Consider the following 19856-nt stretch of genomic DNA (forward strand, 5'->3'; position numbering starts at 1 on the left):
TGAATTCTGTCAAAAGCTTTTTCTGCATCTCTTGAGATGATTGTACGGTTTTTATTTTTCAGTTTGTTAGTATGGTATATCACATTGATTGATTTGCATATATTGAAGAATCTTTGCATCCCTGGGATAAATCCCACTTGATCATGATGTATGATTCTTTTAATGTGTGAGTTCTGAAATTTAAATCATTGGATACATTAGACACCATAGCAAATGCAAATATTCATAGTCTCAGTATTGTTTTTTGTTTTTTGGTTTTTTTTACTGTGGTAACTCAAGTATCGAAACCAACTTAATCAGTTAAAAAACTAGATATTGTGACAGATTGAAAAATATATGTTTTCATTATCAATGTGCTTACACTCTAGTTTGGAGTAATATTGACCAATTAAACAACAATTGAAGTCTGCTGTAATCAGAGTTGAGAGGGGCATAGAGTCCCATGAGAGGCATGAGATTTAAGGTGATTTTAAAGAATTTGAATACATGGAGAAGAATGGAGAAGCAAAAGAAAGAAGTGTATACAAACATCTTGAAGGGATTTCCATCCACCAATGGATGCCACTTAGATTATTTTTATAGCGTATTGTAAATAATGCTGCAGTGAACGTGGGAGTGCATATATCTTTTGAAATTAGTTTTTTCATTTTCTTCAGATAAATATAAACCATACCATTTTGATTACTATAGCTTTGTAGTATAGTTTGAAATCAGGGAGCATGATTCCTCCAGCTCTGTTCTTCTTTCTCAAGATCACTTTGGCTATTCAGTGTCTTTTGTAGTTTCATACAAATTTTAAGATTGTTCTATTTCTATGAAGAATGCCAGTAGAATTTTGGTAGGGATTTTATTGAATTTGTAGATTGCTTTGGGTAGTATGGACATTTTAACAGTATTAATTCTTTTAATCCATGAACACAGTATACCTTCACATTTGTTTGTGTCTTCTTCAATTTCTTTCACTGGTGTCTTATGATTTTCAGTGTATAGTTCTTCCACCTCCTTGATTAAATGTATTCCTATGTATTTTATTCTTTTTGATGTAATTGTAAATGGGATTGTTTTCTTAATTTTGTTTCCGATAGCTTGTTATTAGTGTATAGAAACCCAACAGATTTTTGTATATTGATTTTGTATCCTGCTATTATACTGAATTTTTTAATTAGTTCTAACAGTTTTTTGATAGAGTCTTTAGGGTTTTCTATATACAATATCATGTCATCTGCAAGTAGTGACAGTTTTCCTTTTTCCTTTACAATTTGGATGACTTTATTTATTTTTATTGCCTAACTGATCTGGCTAGGACTTCCAATAATATGTTGAATAAACAATGGTGAGAATTGGCATTCTTGTCTTGTTCCTGATCTTAGAAGAAAAGCTGTCAGTTTTTCACTGTTAAGTATGATGTTAGCTGTGGGCTTATCATATATGACCTTTATTATATTGAGTTATGTTTCCTCTATACTGACTTCATTGAGAGTTTTTAGAATCATAAATGGATATTGAATTTTGTCAAATGCTTTTTCTCCATCTATTGAGATGATCGTATTATTTTTATTTTTCATTGTGTTAATGTGGTGTATCACCTTGATTGATTTGCTGATGTTGAACCATCCTTGCATCTTGGAATAAATCTCACTTGATCAAGGTATATGATCCTTTTAATGTATTGTTGAATTCAGCTTGCTAACATTTTGTTGAGGATTTTTGCATCTATGTTCATCGGATATTGGCCTGAAATTTTTTCTTGGGGTATCCTTGTCTGGTTTTGGTATCAAGGTAATCTTGACCTCATAAAATGAGCTTTGAAGAGTTTCCTCTTCTTCTATTTTTTGGAAGAGTTTGAGAAGAATTGGTATTAATTCTTCTTTGAATGTTTGGTAGAATTCACCACTGAAGCTGTCTGATTATGGACTTTCGTTCATGGGGAAGTTTGTGATTACTGATTCAACCTCCTTACTAGTAATCAGTCTTCAGATTTTCTAATTTTTCATGATTCAATCTTGGAAGATAATATGTTTCTAGGCATTTATCCATATCTTCTAGATTGTCCAATTTGTTGGTGTGTAGTTGTTCATGGTAGTCTCTTATAATCTTTTGTATTTCTGTGGTATCAGTTGTGATATCTCCTTTTTCATTTTCAACTTTATTTATTTGAGCCCTCTCTCCTTTTTTCTTGGTTAGTTTAGCTAAAGGTTTGTCAACTTTGTTGGTCTTTTCAAAGAACCGCTTTAGTTTCATTGATCTTTCTATTGTCTTTACAGTCTTTGTTTCATTTATTTCCACTCTGATCTTTGTTACTTCCTTTCTTCTACTAACTTTGGGCCTCATTCTTCTTTTTCTAGTTCTTTGAGGTGTAAAGTTAGGTTGTTTATTTGAAATGTCTTGTTTCTTGAGGTAAGCATGTATTGTTATGAACTTCTCACTTATATGCTTTTGCTGCATCCCATAAATTTTGGTATGTTGTATTTCCATTTTAACTAGTCTCAAGGTGTTTTTGACTTGTCTTTTGATTTCTTTGTTGACTTATTCATTGTTTAGCAGCATTTTGTTTAAGATCACATATTTGTGAATTTTCCAGTTTTCTTCTTTTAATTGATTTCTGTTTTCCTATCATTGTGGAAAAGATGCTTGATATGATTTCAGTATTCTTAAATTCATTAAGACCTGTTTTGTGGCCTAACATGATCTATCCTGAAGAATGTTCCCTCTTCACTTGAGAAGAATATGTAATCTGCTGCTTTTGTATGGAATGTTCTGTATATATCTGTTAAGATGATCTGACCTATGATGTTATTTAAGGCCAGTGTCTCCTTGTTGATTTTCTGACTGGATGATCTATCCATTGATGTAAGCAGGTATTAAAGTCCCCTAATATTATTGTGTTGCTGTCCATTTCTTCCTTTAGGTCTGTTAATATTCACTTTATATGTTTATGTGCTCCTATGTTGGGTGCATAAATATTTTCAAATGTTATATCCTCTGGTTGTATTGACCCCTTTATCATTATGTAGTGCCCTTCTTTGATTGTTATTACAGTCTTTGCTTTAAAGTCTATTTTGTCTGTTGTAATTATATAATTATAGCTAGTCAAGCTTTCTTTTGGTTTCCGTTTGTGTGGGACATCTTTTTGCATTCCTTCATTTTCAGTCTATGCATGTCCTTACATCTGAACTGAGTCTCATGTAAGCAGAATTAGATGTTCTGTTTTTTAAATTCATTCAGCCACTCTATGCTTTTTGATTGGAGAATTTAGTTCATTTACATTTAAGGTAATTATCGATAGATATGTACTTACTGCCATTTTGTTAATTGTTTTCTGGTAGTTCCTCTCTGTTTTTTTATTTTTCTCTTCCTCTCTTTCATTGTGGTTTGACGACTTTCTTTAGTGTTATGCTTAGAATGCTTTCTCATTATCTTTTGTGTATCTACTATAGGATTTTGCTTTGTGATTACTATGAGCCTTATATGTAACTACCTATATTTTATAACAGTCTATTTAAAGTTGGTAGCAACTTAAGTTTGAATGCATTCTACAGCTCTAAATTTTTACTCTCACCCCACACACAAATTGTATGTTTTTCATGTCCCATTTTACATCTTTATATCTTGTGTATCCCTTAAATAATTATTGCAATTATAATTATTTTTTTACCACTTTTGTCATTTAACCTTCTCAGAAATATACATAAAAAAAAGAATGAACTGCTGGTAGATGTGACAAAACAGATGGAACTCAGTGACATTAAGTTGAACAGAAGAAACTAGACACAAGAGAACAGCCTGTATGATTGCTTATATGATACAGTGATAAAAATGTTTATTTTTAGAAATTTTATTAGTGGCTCGATTTTTTTACTAGAATCTACATTTTTTTACTCAAGTCTTTTTTCATTTTTGAATCTATTAACTTTACTAAGATATGATTGTTATTGGTCACTTTTTCCTGGACCATACTGTATATCTATTCATTCTTCTTCAATTTTCTTTTATTTCTAAAAAATTGTCTTAAATTATACCTTTAGATATTTGTCTCATATTAATGCCTCCTTTTTTGGGGGTTCCTTTTTCAGAGATGCTAATTATGTGTTTCTTCTTTTCTTTATTTGTCATTATTTCTCTAATTCCTTTAAACTCTTTGCTCATTTCCAATTTACTTAGCCTACTTTAAGTGAGTCTGTTACCTAATATGTTTCTAACATCGCCAGTTCGGCTTTTTGCTGCTTCCAATTTGGCCTTTATTTTTATGTTGATTTTATTATGTACTTCACTACTTCATTAAACTTTGCCAATTCATGTATTCATGTTTATCTTCTTTTGTTGTTTTACAGGTCATTCACTTGACAGATATTTATGGAATGTCTTCTACCATGTATTAGACACTTCTCTCAATTGTTGCATCTCTTCTATGTGATCTTATTTTATAGAAGTGATCTCTCTCTCTCTTGCTCTCTTTCAAACACATGCTCTTTCTTTACACGCACATACACACAGACACAATTTAATAGCAATGTGCTTAATTAAAATTTTTATCTAGTCTCATGATAGTATTTTTCTAGTGGTATTCTTTCATTTACTTACCTCTTTATTCTTTTATTCATTCATTGGTTTGCTCCTTCATTCATTCATTTGCTTGCATAGATCTGTGTTCTTTCCTTTTTGATTCTCATTTATCTTTGAGTAAAATGAGTTCTTCTTGGCCAGTCATTTGTTGGAGGTTTGTATGAGGGTAGAGTCAGTACTTTGTTCTAGGAATAAAGAAATCCTCCTTTTGTCATAAGGTTGAGTGTATACCTGATTTATTTTAGACTTTTTTCTCAGATAACAGAAATTGGCTCTTCAGTGTTGTTTTTATTTTGAATCCCACATGCAGAGACACTCTAATCTTTTCAGTGCTCAGGGTTTCCAAAGATGTTAATCTCATCCTGTAGACACTCAAATCAAGCTTCTATCCCTCTCACTTTTTGAAGCCTCTTCTTTTCAAAGCTGGTTAATGACCAACTACTTTCTCTGTTTAGTAATTACTTCTCAGTTCTTATCTTGCTTGACCTTTCTGTGTCATAAGACCATGTCCATTGTGCCTCCTCCTTAAAGCTCCTTGGTTTCTGTCACTACTGACGCCTTGTTTTCAGTCTTCTTACTATCCTTCTTTCAAAATTCTACTCTTCAGCTTACTTTCTTCTTGCCATAAGAATATATTTTCTAGAGTGCAGAGCTGAACATTTCAATCCCCTATTTACATTCTTTCAAAACATTTCCCACCTCCATTTAAAGTCTTACCATTTAGCATTACATTAAAAGATTAACATGTTCTGTCTCTTCCACATTTCTTAAGTTGTGTTTTCTATTGCTTTTCATCCTTCAGATCCTATTCTTCAGAGCCATACAAACTGGATATACTTCACCAAACATACCATAATGTTGAACATCTCCGTGATGTGTCTTCCAGTTGGATTATTCTTCCAGCTCTTTTGCTCTGAGGAAATCCATTCATCCTTCAAAACCATGCTCCTATAAATCTATAATCCTCTTATTTACATTAATCAATCCTTTTCATGTGTTTCTTCTCTACATAATGAATAATAATGCTTATTATCGCCATTCAGCATTGCAGTGTCCTAGACTGTGAACTCTTTGGCAGGCAAACTGGGGATCTTCTGCTGGTAGCAGTGCCTGTCAAATAGTAGACCTATGCTATTTATTTTCTTTCAGTAAATGAATAAAGATCTCATAAGATTTAGGCTTGAGACCATTGCCTCATTTCCTGTCTGGCACTTAAAAACATGGCCACTTGATAATGAAACAGGAGAACTCACAGACAGAAATTGTAGACTTTGAAGGTAATTTTCTCTCTATTCAGTATTACTTAATATAGTCCTAGATTTAACATGATTAACGAATGATAATGGTAGTTGTTTAATTATCATCTTGGCAAAGATAAAAAAGAAAATAACAATACTATCTCAAATTATCTATAATTCCCTAAGAAGGAACACCTGTGTAACCTTTGCATTCTGTCATTCTGTGTTTGAAGTTCATATTTTTACAAAAATTTGATCTGTATTTTCATTATATACACACACACACACATACACACAAAACCTGTCAAATAGAGGGAAGGCCAAAAGACTTTTTGTGACCCAGATGATGTTATTTAGCTTTATGATAGAAGAGAGAAATAGGTACCGCTTCTTATTCATTAAAAGACTGAGGAATAGTGTTCTATATTACAGTCATGGTTGTATAATAATTTTTCAGTATTGTTATTTCCCACAATCATCCATGAATGGACTATAGTTTAAAGGACTTGGGATTAATGCCATTTCAGACACTATATTATTTCCTCACCTTATGATTTGCCCTTTTGTAATGTTTGTAGTATTTACCTTGTCAGATTCATCTTGACTCTCTGCTCAGATCCCTGGAGACTGTCTTTCCCCTGTGAAGCAGTTGTTATAGTCTCTTGATAATAAAATTCAGGCATAAATAGCTCTAAAGCACAGTTATATAAGGTCGTGTTATTTCAGTTGTGTTTTTTAAAAGGAAAGAAGTTGAAAGAGGGCATCTTTGTGGTGAGGTGTCAAGAGATAAGACTTAACTGAAGTGTTTTGATGGGATTGTGATTCAGCAAGCCACTTAATGAGGACCTATTACATACAAGACCCTGCTAGGCATTGCTCACTATTTCATTTAATCCTCACAATAACCCTGTGAGATAGGAGGCATTGCGCCTGTTTTTACAAGGAAGAACACAGTCTCAGAGAGGTCACGCAAATTGCTAACATCCCACAGTTAGTACGTGATAGAGTTGGAATCTCAACCTAGAATTGTCTGAATCCAGTTTCAGAGAGCTTTCCTTTATACAACTGCTGGCTTGCATTGAATGTAGTTTATATTGGAGAATCTACAAATGCCTATCACTAAAACCAGAAATCTTACTGCTTCTGTCATTCTAAAGCACACAACATTTTAACCACATTTAATATTTATTATATGATTGCAGCCATATCAAAAATAGACACAGCAAATTGTTTTTCACCAATAGAAGTACAAGATTAGAAGGATCAAATGACTTAATAAAGATTCCATAATCACTAATTGGGCTCTTACTGGTAGCTAAAGATCAGTGAGAGGAAGTCTTGTTTTGTTTGGAATGAACTGCTGTCCTTCACCTTCCTGATAAAATTTTACTTATCCTACAAGAGCATGGTTCAGATGTATCTTTGTGATTCCTTTCCTGGTCCTCCTAGGCAGTCTTATATAACCTTCCTGTATGCTGTTGCCACCCCTATAGTTACGTCAATTGTCCATTTCCACTCTGCTACTCTACTTAGACTGTACAGTCCTTGAAGACAGAGATCATGCCTTTTCATCTGTGTATTTTCAGGGCCTATACAGTACATGGCCCTCAGTAGTACTCAGTGAATGATTTTCAGATAAATGAATGAATAAAAGAGTACCTGAGTACATGCATATATGAATTCATAAATGAATTGCTTTGTGCTGAAGTCTTTTGTGTGTGTGCTTTAGCATGCTCTTTAATGTATAAAGTTTTGCTAAAACAAAAACAAACAAAAACAGACAAAACCCTTTAATTTAGAGGTAGCAAATGTAAGCACTGAAGTGGAACCAAATCCAGGTTACTGGAATTTTTGTCCTCCTTGTGCCATCATTAGGTGAATGACAAATCAGCTTTTATAGGGTCTGTATTTCATCTGTAAAATGAGGGAATCCCATATGGCAAATGTTACAGAGATGGCACTCAAATAAATAAACTTTGAAAAACACTGCTCTAAGGAACTAATGGGGGAGGGGTGTTATAGGCAGTTCTGGTTTTCAAACTTTTCTAACTGGCAGAACTTCTTGTCAAATAAAATCTTCCATAGAGCCCCAGAATATAAAATAGGTAAAAATTGAGATTTTGTGGCTGCCAAGCATCTTTGTCTTCTAATACCTGCCCAGTCTGTTCACTCATCACTTATATATCAGATATATTAGGTACTTGTCAAATTCATGAGTGAGTCCATTCTTAGGGTGTGGTCTAATTTTGCATCTTTAAAAATAAACAAAGAAATTACAGTTTCTGAATATGAAGATATTTAAAAACCAATAAAAATATTTTCATATATTCCTTTATGCTCTATCAAAATAATGTTACACAACATTCTGGTATTGCCATATTAGTTTCAGCCTTCTGTTTTTGAGATATTTCCTCTCTTTTTCATATGTTCACCTCAGTCTGGACCCCCAAACTTTTAGTAGGGCTGGGACAGACTGTTTGGCCCAAAATTGGGTGTCTGCTTCTAAATAGGTGGTAATCATTGCCAGAGTTAATATCCCATTAATTCAGTAAAGCCAGTAAATGGCACGCCATTAATTCATTTGATGTCCTCAGAAGATTCCTCACATTTTTTGCGTCTTTCTCATAGGAAGTCTGTAATGATGTAGTACTTATATTTCTGAGAAAGGAGCACACAGAAATTGTGTGTGCTTGCTTGCTTAAAATAATAATGAACTTTGTTATTTCAGTCTTCTTCCCAAGAAAAGAAGACTTTTACACTGATGATGAGTATTTGGGATTTTGAGCCTAAGAAGAAGACTTTGACCAAAATCTTATTTATCTCCCACATGTTCCATGAAACATGTTTGAAAAGCATTATACTGGTGGACAGTTTTAAAAAGCCTAAAGACATAGCACTTGTGAATGAACATTCAGAGTCTTCTGCATTAACTTAAAATTATTTTAGGTATTGAAGCAGAGACCTAATTTAGAAGAAGAAAATACTTGTGAATTCTTGCTCAAGCATAGGAGAAAGCAGAGGCAACTTACTATGCCATTTTAGCTGTTTCATATCTACAGTTCTTTCGTATTCCAAGTTTTTCAATTTGATGTAAATTTGTATGAGAGTACATAAAGGAGTAGCTTTTCATAGGCTCCATACATTCTGCAAACTACAATGCAAAATTACGCATTCTTACAAATAAATATATAATCATGATGAATAGTATGAATAAGAAAAAAGTAATGATGTGATAAGGCCCCGTGACACGTAGGGGAAGTCAGTAAAGTATTTTTTGAAGTAATGACCCGTAAGCTGAAGGCTGAGGAATGAGTTCACCAGGCAAAATGGAGAGATTATTACAGCGCAGGAACAGTCCTGCGGCAAGGAAGGCATGTTGGGTAAACCCTAAATGCAGTTTGGTTAAAGATAAATGAGTTAAAGGGGACAGTGATGTGGGGTAAGGTGCGGAAGCGAGTAGAAGCCAACATAGGAAGTTGAGGCTGAAAAGGCAAGCTGGGACCGAATCTGTAGGGACTGGTATGTCACATGAAGGGTTTTGGCTTATCCTAAATGTAACAGGAAGCCATGAGGGATGTAAAGCAGGGAAGTATATAAGGAACTCTGCATTTTCAAAAGATCATTCTGGAGAATACATAGAGGGGGAGCAGAAGGGCTTCTTTCTTTGTCCCTTAGTTACAGTACTGGAACCTCTGGAACCAGTTACTGGAACCTCTTCTATGAAGCTTTCCTTGATGATTTTTACCCATAGAGGTGGCCTTCACTAATTTGTTCGCCTAATGAACCCATTGTTTGTTCCTATCACAGCACTTATCACTCTGCTCTGTGAGCCTGACGCGTGCCAAGGAGGCATAAGTATTGCAGAATGAAAAATTGTTGATTCATCTCTCTGAAGACTAGACAGTGGACATTTTAAGGTCGAGGATTATGTCATATTCATCTTGTATTACTCAGCATCTAGCAAGTCTCTGTCACACACTGGGTTCTCAATGGTTTTTGTTGCTGCTCTTGGGAAACTGAAGGAAAAGAAGTGTCATTATTCATTTTGGGTGGAAATGGGAATTTTGGATCATAGATGCAATTTAATTTGTTATACTCTCATTGAAATTTGGTAACATTAATTGGGGTCCTAGAGCAGCTGTAATAGGTTTGTGAAAGTTACTAAGTAGCTCTGAAGGTGGAATTAAAATATTTCAATTTGAGCCTGAGCACGTTCCCCACAAATACTTAAGGGAACTGAAGATCCTTCATCCATACTGGCCCTTTACATTTGTTTGTAGGCTTTCTATGGTTCACTTCAGGAGGTAGTAAAAATTCCTCATGCTTCCTAAATCTTCCTGATCACATCGTCACTTTGGTACAATGATAACTCTGAGATGGAAACCCTCAGATGTTGAGAGAGCTTACAATATCAAATTGTTCATTTATCTGAATATATGGCTTGAATATGTCATTTGAATGTAGAGCTTCTTTGTTCTTTCCCTCTTAAATAAGAGGCTGAAAAAACAAAGCAGTTTATATAATGTCTTATGGCACTGTAAACTATAAAAAATTAATCAGTGTACCAGTTACTTTTTTTAGAGTAGGAAAAATAATTCAACACTTCAAAATTTTTCCATTTAGACTGTTTTTATTGGAGAGAAACTCACTAATAAACCCATTAAGGCATTACAGTATTTATACTAGTAGAAACATGGGAATAGTTTGTCACTTTCTCTCTGTTCTGTTGTTGTCAAGAATTGACATTCATCCAAACAAATTGTACAATAAGAATTCTTTCTTTCTTGTCAACATGTGTATTGATTTCAAGTTTGTGTTCTATTAGTAAGTTACAAAGAACACATTTTGTAGTAGAAATTGGTTTTAAGTGGTTGTTTAGGAGACATGTCTTACTCAGAGCAGAATTTAGCCTAGCTACTTTGCAGCCTGACAACTATTAAACGAATGCCATTATCTCTTTGTTACTTATAATTCTCTCAGGCTAAGCTAATGGTTTAAGTTCATATTAATTTTTAATACTTCTCAATTTTTATCTCAAAAGTCCTTGATGCTTATTGCCTAATTAAACAAACATTTTTCTCTCCCAGAAATGCCTATATCTAAATGTTGGGTGCTTATAGTCTTAAGAAATTTTACATAAAACAAGTCTTTTTGTATTACATACACTTTTTTTTTTTATCAATTGTTTTTTGCTCTCCATTATTTGCATCCCATTACAAGAGTTTTTGGGAGGAAGCACATTTGTCTCTCCTTTTTATCTCCCCAACAGTCAAATCCAAAATCAGCTCTAACTGGGCACAGTAGCCCTGAGTTTCTGAAAGTGTGATGAGACCAGTAGATATAAACTCCAGGGAGGACTTTATATTTTCTGTATTGACTTCTGGACATGTTTATCCATTTGCTGAGTCTAGAGAGTTGGTTTTATGGTTTGTGTTTACTTCTGCTAGTTTCCTGGAATTTCATTAGATTCATAAAGTTTGTGGATAATTATACCACAACCCTTTTACAAGACCCAGAGCGAGGTTGATAGCTCTGCTAGGCAGCTGTGGGGCTGTGAATGCGGATAGCACGTCACACTCCTCTTTGGCCAGCATTTCTTCCTTCCAGTCATACTACATTAGATCCCAGCCCAAAACAGAAATCCCTTATCTTCTTGAACGAGACTTTATGCTATTTATTTTAAAAGGTTAATATCCACTGTAAAGAGGTTCTTAGACATTTGTACTTTAGGAATCAGTAAAATTTCCAGAGAACTAGAGGAATGACATAGAAATTGCCGATGTCTAATTTTCTCAATTGAGGCCATTAAGAAACGGAAGAAAGAAATGCTCCATGCCGCATTACATTATCATCATCTCAAAAATGGATATTTTCACATCTGAAAGAGTGATGAGTAGGACTTTTCCTGTTTAAAAAAATGGAGACTGTAACCCTAAACAGAGGACCAAGAACCGTCCAAATATCCCACGTTGTCCAAGGAGAGCTGTATATAAAAGTGCTCGGGCAGCTCCCCCTGAGAGGGAGCCAGATGGGTTCTGACACCAGTCATCACCCCAGCAACCTTCCAGTCCTCATATCAACTGACTCTGGGTTGGGGCAGGATGGTATGTGGAGAGGTGTTGGGGAAGTGAATTGTTGGCCTACTGAAGATGAAGAACCACTTCTAGAGATTGGGGGTGCCGTCAATAAAAAGAAGGTTAGATTCTATATCCTTTAGGAAAACAAAAGGGATTTAATATAATAAATGGATTACATAAATATGAATAATGATAGTGAAAACAGGCCAGCCAGGTAACCCGAAGGTTAGTGAAGCAGCTACCATTCCTAGTGCTGAGGGAGAAAGGGAAGGTAGTATTATGAGAGTCTAGCAGTGAAAAGGAGGGGTCACCACCTTAGGAGCTGGAAGCACCAAGGGATGGCTCTGAAGCTGGTGAGCAGACATCTGATGGGGTGTTGTGTGGCTGCTTCTGGGTCTGCCTGGGGCGGGGGTCAGTGTTGTTCATGCTCCTGATAAAAGGAAGAGAGTCCCTTCTCTCCAACTCTCTTCTTCCACTTTCCTCCTCACGACTCCTGTTGTCAGCACCTAAGGGAAGCCAGCTGGGAAGAGAATTTGTGAACTACAGTTTGCAATGTCTCAGCCGCAGCGTCACAGAGCAGAGTAACTGAACGGTTGGCTTTGGTCTGAAAGACAATGATAAAAAAACGGACACAGTATCTCATTTCTCCATTGATCATTTATGCAGAAGAATTTCTGATTGGTTCTTTATGTCCCCTTGAGCAAGGGAAAGGGGAAATGGAGAGAGTTGGCAGGGCAGAGAGAAGAGATGGCAGCAAAGAAGCTTAACCTTCGCCACTTGGGGTAACAAGGATGCTTGAGCTTATTCTGGATAAGTACATTGTGGATTGAGCCATCTTGTCATTACTTTAATCAGAAGAATAGATGTGCTCAAGGGAACCTTACCAACAAGAGTTTCAGTGTGTACCAGTGGGGATGGGAACTGAGGAGATGAGAAAAGTTATTTTTTTTTCCCAGTGAAAGCTCCTACTTACCCCTAAGAAGAGAGCCAGCATTTGGACACCTGCCTTAGAGAGGGCATCAATATACAGTCTCTTTTTGTCAGAGAAGCAATGACACTTAACAGAGGACTGCAATTAAATGCCCAGTTACATAAGAAGACTGCCCTTTTTTTTTTTTTTTTAATTAATTAATTAATTAATTTATGGCTGTGTTGGGTCTTCGTTTCTGTGTGAGGGCTTTCTCTAGTTGCGGCAAGCGGGGGCCACTCTTCATTGCGGTGCGCGGGCCTCTCACTATCGCGGCCCCTCCTGTTGCAGAGCACAGGCTCCAGACGCGCAGGCTCAGCAATTGTGGCTCACGGGCCTAGTCGCTCCACGGCATGTGGGATCTTCCCAGACCAGGGCTCGAACCTGTGTCCCCTGCATTAGCAGGCAGATTCTCAACCACTGCACCACCAGGGAAGCCCAAGACTTCCCTTTTCATGAACTCTTCTACTCTGCTGCAGTGTGGAAACAGCTAGAACCTAAAGAAAAGAGGGGGGAGGAGGAATAAAAGAGTAGATTATTCCTTCTGGCCCTTCCAAGTCCTACACACCGGCCACCAAGTGGCCCCACAGATCCTGGCCACTGAGCAGAGAAAAGGGAAGGAGATGGGATTTAAAGCACTTATAAGTTATGGACTCAATTTGAGCTGCTGTTAAGGAAGAGGAAATAGATTTAACATTGAAGATGGAAAACAGTTATTAGAGAAAAATTAAAACATGTGCAGAATGTTCTATAAATCAATTATACAAAAAACAAAATGAAACTTTTTTGAACATCATTTCAGAATAAAGGGCAATCTTTAAACTGGAAAAAACAACTTTCTTAAAAACTCAAAGTATTACCCTTATTTTTTTCATCTCTTCAGGGTTTGGTCATTTCATCATGGTTTATATCCATAATGTAGGATTTTAGAATGATTATCATTATTCATTGAACTTTCTATCAGACAGAGATTACTAGTACTGATAACTGAAACCTGCCGAAGGAGAAATTTACACTATAGCTATAGCAGTCAGTCACGGTCTTTTTCCTCATTTTAGCTTTTATATCTCTGTGGAGAAAGAGGGAAATACATAATTATATGAAGAATACTGTAGTCTTAGAAAATAACAGAATGTTGTGAAAGATTAATATAAGTTTAAAAGCATCTTTTAAGTGGTGAAAGATAAAACCACAGGAAAACTACTCATATGTGCCAGAAATGGAATTTATAGTCATCATACTTACTCATAACTTTGAAATTCTTAGAAACACTTAGTTTTAATGAACCAAATGGCATTCTATGTATTGAGAAGCAAATTTTGCTAATGGAAGAATAATCTCAAATTAAGAGAGCCTGACTTCTCTTGTTTACATTTGCCTTAAATTTGAGGCGCTTAAAAACGTCAGTATCTTTTAAAAATTACTGCTTTTTGTCCTTACATGATTAGGGAGCATGATTCCAGAAAACTGATCAACTTAACTTGTATTCCAATATCAGAAAAATAAATAAAAATCACTTCGTTCACTTCTGCCTTGAAAAGATGTGAATAAGACCCAATCAGCTGCATAGTGATTGGTTAAGAGACTTGGCTTTAGAAATAAAGTTCTAGTCTGAACCAGCAGAGTATGTGACTTTGTGCGTATTTTATTACTGTTCCGAGACTTGATTCCCTCACCTGTTGTGATAATTGTGCCCACCTTATTTGGTTGGCTGCTCTAATGAGACATAATTGAACTCTTATATGCATAGTATAAACTGGCACAAGATAATTTCTCCATCCATGTCAATCTAAACGAAAGGCAGCTGACACTAGCAATCAGCAATAACATGGCATGTATAATCTCTATTCTTCTATTTCATAATATTATAACACAATATATTATAATGTTAAATTATATTGTATACTATTATATAACAATAGTATAATACAGTAATATAACAATGTAATATTAAACATGTTATAACATTTCTCTGAATTCCCAAACAGAATCACCATTGCCACCCACGAGTGATGACATAAAACTATTTCTGCCTCACAAAAGCAATTTGAGATAAGGCCTGCTGACCTTCTTTTCTAAAAGCCATAAAACCATTCTAGAACTCCAACTAGATTTTACTTATTCATTCTCTAACAGTTATTTATTGAGACCCTGCTTTGTGTCAGTCACTGTACGAGGCACTGAGGGAGGATATTGTAAAATTGCCCTCTGGCTTTGTAGAGTTTTTGGAGCAAATCTGTTATCAGTCAGGGTCCCAGCAGGAAACAGATTGCACTCCCACAGGGAGTGAAAGAGAATTTAATGTAGGTACTATTTACAAAAGGTGTGGACAGGGTTGAGGATAACCACAAAGGCATGATGCAGCACCATGAGGTTAGCAAAAGTGGAAAGTTGCTACCAGCCTTATGTCTGAAGGGTCAAGTGGAGACAGTAGTTAATGGAACCCAGGGAAACCTATCTCCTTAGAGAGGGGTGACTGCAGGAGCTGTGATCTAGAGTAGAGGGCTTTCGCCACTATTACACTCTAGCCAGCAGAGAGGAACCTTTCTTTCCTCCTGTCTTCCTGATGCACTTCCCAGGAGCCAGAGGGCTAGAGAGCCCATGGACTCAGTCTGTGAGGACCAGCCTCCTAGGGCACAGCCAGGATGGAGAAGGTGTTGGAGTGGATCTTGAGGGGCAAACATAAACTGTCTAGAAAACAATCTCTCCTCTCTTTTATTTTGTTTTATCGGGTTGGCCAAAAAGTTCGTTCGGGTTTTTCCATACCATCTTACGGAAAAACCCGAACGAACTTTTTGGCCAGCCCAATATATAACAGACGCTGGGTTTTATTTCCGAATGTAAAAGTAATATATTTTAAATGTAGAACATTTGGAAAACTTCCTTGTAACTTGAGGTCTTGCTTCTTCCTAGCCAGGACATGCTCCCAGTTGAAGGCACGTGAATTTATCCAGTCAGCTCTCACACTCAAAGTGTTTTAAAACATAAGTTTATTTTCATGGCTAAGACCTCACAAAAATACTCTTGCATGCCCCAGATCTACTGATGTTACCCTGGAACATGTCTTTCTGCCTGTCATAAATTTCCTTAGTATGGCATCTTCCTGCATGTGTCACACCCTTAGTGCATTAAATTCTTTCCCATATTTTTGCACACCATATACTTTTCTATTATCTCCACTAAACAAATTCTACTTATTATTTAAGGCTAAAAAGAAACGTCATTTCCTTCCCAAAGTCTTCCCTGAAACCTAAGCATTTTAACATTTCATTATATTCTTTGATTCACTCATTTTACAAACATATTTGAGAACCTACTCTGTACCAAGTGCACATTTAATATATGTAAGTCTTCCCTGCCAGACTAGACCTAAAATTCTTGAGGGCTGGGTTTGCATTGAGCTTCATCTGGATCCTAGAATGCCTTGTTCACTTCTAAGGAGATATAGCTAAGGTCTTACTCTTCATTTCTGCTGGGGAAACTTGATCCTTGTTTCTCCCTGCTGAAGACAGCCTAGAGATTCTACTCCAGTTGTGTTGTTTTATCCTATTTTTAAGTGCATTTCCTGCCAAGCAAAATGGATCATTTTTTTGGCTCAGAAAAGAATATATCACAAAAATTTGGAAAATATGAAAAAGAAAGAAAAACCTCCAATAACTCTTATATAATGTTCACTGTTTTAATTTTACACAGCTTCTTTAATAATTTTCTGTGCTCACATTTTTACAGAATTATACTGATTGGGGATATCTAATCCTATATCCTGCATTTAAAACTTACATCTTTTAATCTTGCTTTTTCTTTGCTTAGGAGTATAAACATTTTTTTTCAGGTTCGGCCTTATAGAGGCACTCAAGACTGAACATAACAGAGATAAAATGTCTGTTATTTGTTGACTTTTGTTAAGTTTCAAACCGCCTTTGAGTAAAAAGCTCTAAAATTCTGCCTATTCCTCTTTGGTCAGTGTTAGAGGAGTTCAGTAATTGTAATCATTCCTTGGTGTATGCTGAGGAAATTCTTTTCCTTGGCATATTGAATCGAACACCTGAAAGGCCTGTGGGGTTCTCTCCCTAGAAGACTTATAAAGGCAAAGTTTCTCCCTCCCCCCACTCTCTTATCCACTCTGTCAGTTTCACTGCCAACTCCTGCATAATATCATCAAATTATGTGTTATAAATTCAACCCTGGTTTCCTGGGTGATGGGACAATGCCACTACTTAGTATTCCTAGTCACATAGCTACAATTCCATCACGCTCTTAATCTATATATATCTTCATGTTCGAGAAGCAGACTCTTCAAATCAGGCATGTATTAAGAGTTTTAAATGTACAGAGTGAGAAAACATAGGAGCTTCTTGAGCCCAGCATCGATGCAGGCCATTTTTGATGTTAAGATCTTGAGAATCGGCCATGTGGACCAACGCTTCTTGGATTCAATGGTTTCTATACTGTACCTTTTCCAGTTCAATTCTGCAAACTCAGAATTCTTCATATTCTCTTTTAGACTATTGTATGTCTGAACTTTAAATTTGGGCCTGTTTTAATAGCCTGAGTTTTCATAAACCAGTGACTTTTTCCTCTGGAGCTGGCACAAGTTGGGTGCATCCTTAAATTTTGGTAATGTTATTGAGATTCTTTGTTGCTGAAGTGGCTTCCAGTGATCTACACAAAACAAATGTCATGAACCGCAGTGCCTCTGCTTCAGAATGGCCAAGTTTGTGTGATTTAAACCAGGGAATACTAGCTCTTTCTAACTGTTGGTTGCTAAAATTCTCTGTGATGAATACTTGCCTATGTACTTATACGTGTAAGAGGTTTAAACTGATGGTACAATTGAAATTAAGATTTTTTTTTGGTCATGCATATTTTTGTATTGGTTTTCTTTCTTTTCCTTTTTTCTTTGACAATAGTATCAATGGATCATATTCATTAAATTCTAAATCTGCCATGTTTTAGCTGTGTTACCTTGGCCCAATTATTTTTCTGATCCTCTGTTCTCTCATTAGAAAAAAAGATGAAAATAATCTCACCGATTGTTATGGGGATCAAATGAAATATTGTATGGGAAAGTACTTTCTAAGTTTAAAGCCCTTCACTAATACATATTATTTCTGTATTCTTAAGGATCATTGATTATTTGGGAGCCTAATTGTTATCGTCTATTCTTTTTCTCTCCTCTCAAATATCTTTGCACTGATGTCTTGGATTTTGCATTTGTGAACCTCTTTCCCCACATGTTAGATTTAATTGGCTTGGTAAATTGTGATATTGACTTATACATGTGCATTGTGTACGTTCAGATGTTAGTGTGGAGAATACAAATAAGCTACGTATTTGTATTTAAGGATACTGAACTGTTCTTTTTTGTGTGTGTCTTGTTTTCCCCTGCAGGTCTTAAAAATTGTCAGCAAAGCTGCGCTGAATAACAGACACCCTAAGAGGGGCTGCTTTTCCCCTTTATAATGAAGAAAAGCAGGAGTGTAATGACAGTGACGGCCGATGATGTAAGTTCCAAAAGTCAGTTACCGATTCCACCCACTCTTTGCTCAATAAAGAAGTCACTCCATAATTCTGTTCCAAGGGCAGGCAAGGTTGTCTAATAGTACCACTCTGTCGCTAGGTGTTTCTGTGACCTGGACATTGGCAGCCCTTGGACTCAGCACTCTACATGCTAGGCAGCCGGCACACTGCCCTCTCTGCAGCTTGGAGATGGGCTCAGTTTGAGCTTTGTGATTTTCATTTACAAAACCACCTATCTGTGGAAATTTTTCTTTTCACCCTGTTTGCATTTCTTGATGACTTTCTTGCACACTTTTATCCAAGTTCAGCTGATCCTTGAGTCATCTCCTATGGTGGGGTCTTTGACAGCTGTTTGTAACCCATCTTCTAGGACTTGGCTCAAGTGTGGGCCTCAGACCAGCAGAACTAGCATCACCTGTGTATTTATTAGAAATGCAGAATTTCAGAACCATCCCTCAGACCTAAAGATCAGAATTTATTCCCAAGGTGATTACATATGTACATTATGTACATATGTAAATTTCCATTATCTTCACTAAACAAATTCTACTTATTATTTAAGGCTAAAAAGAAACCGCATTTCCTTCCCAAAGCTTTCCTTGAAATCTAAGGATTTTCACATTTAATTATATTCTTTGATTTACTCATTTTACAAATATTTTTGAGAACCTACTATGTACCAAGTGCATTTTTAATATACGTAAGTCCCAGGCTGACTACATATGTACATTGTATTTGAGAAGTCTGTAGACTCATCATTTTTAATAGCTTTGCATCTTGGTCAGCTGAGATTGTCTTTTTTGTTTTCAATTGACCAGTCCCCCATTAGTGTGTTTTTAATTGTCCAGTGTTTACTCAGCTTCTGTTTGTAATTGAGCTAAAAATTATATGCCACTAATCAGATGTGCAGAAGGAAGGAAGGGAGGGAGGAAGGAAAAAGAAGTCATTTTCCTTGCTGTCTGTAATAGCTCATCTTGTTGTTAAACTTCTATTTCACAGATGGGGGAGGGGCTGGGAGGAACTTGAACTTGGTAATTAATAATGTAAACTGGTATCTTTTGAGTAAATGCCCAGTCTATGAGTATCTCTCCAAGTTCTTACTCCTTCCCTTCCACGTGGGCAAGTGGGAAAACAACATTAATTGATGTTATAGTCACAGGTGTGTGGTATTGTCCTTGTCTTGTGTTTCCACTGGTTCTTACTGTTGTCCTATTGAGGAATAGCTCATTTCCCCAGATATTTGGTTGTCAGTCTCCGCCCTTGATCCAGTGTGCTTAGGCACATGGTAGGTGTAACAGGTGGTGAGGGCTCTCAGCCGGAGCAGGGGACCTTCTCAGCTCGCTGAGAAGTAAATTTGACCTTCTCCCCTGCTGCCTGGGCTCTTCACCTAACCTTTCAGTGGAGCTCTGATTGTTTAAAAGACTCAGCTTTGCTTTCTGTGCAGCCCTTACCTTTGGGCTGCTCACCCCATGAACCTCTGGTCCCTTTACC

General features: G+C 36.3%; 1 protein-coding gene across 1 annotated transcript in view; it reads left to right on the plus strand.

Annotated features, from left to right (window-relative positions):
* Window positions 1-19856, plus strand: part of PDE4B (phosphodiesterase 4B) — a 591086-nt gene that overhangs the window by 88237 nt on the left and 482993 nt on the right. Inside the window, exon 2 of the mRNA XM_036865911.1 lies at window positions 18237-18349. Within this exon, the coding sequence (XP_036721806.1) occupies window positions 18308-18349 (42 nt within the window). The 5' untranslated portion in view covers window positions 18237-18307. The remainder of the gene's footprint in view (window positions 1-18236; window positions 18350-19856) is intronic.

The sequence above is a fragment of the Balaenoptera musculus genome, chromosome 1, assembly GCF_009873245.2.
Source record: "Balaenoptera musculus isolate JJ_BM4_2016_0621 chromosome 1, mBalMus1.pri.v3, whole genome shotgun sequence".
Classification (NCBI taxonomy): domain Eukaryota; kingdom Metazoa; phylum Chordata; class Mammalia; order Artiodactyla; family Balaenopteridae; genus Balaenoptera; species Balaenoptera musculus.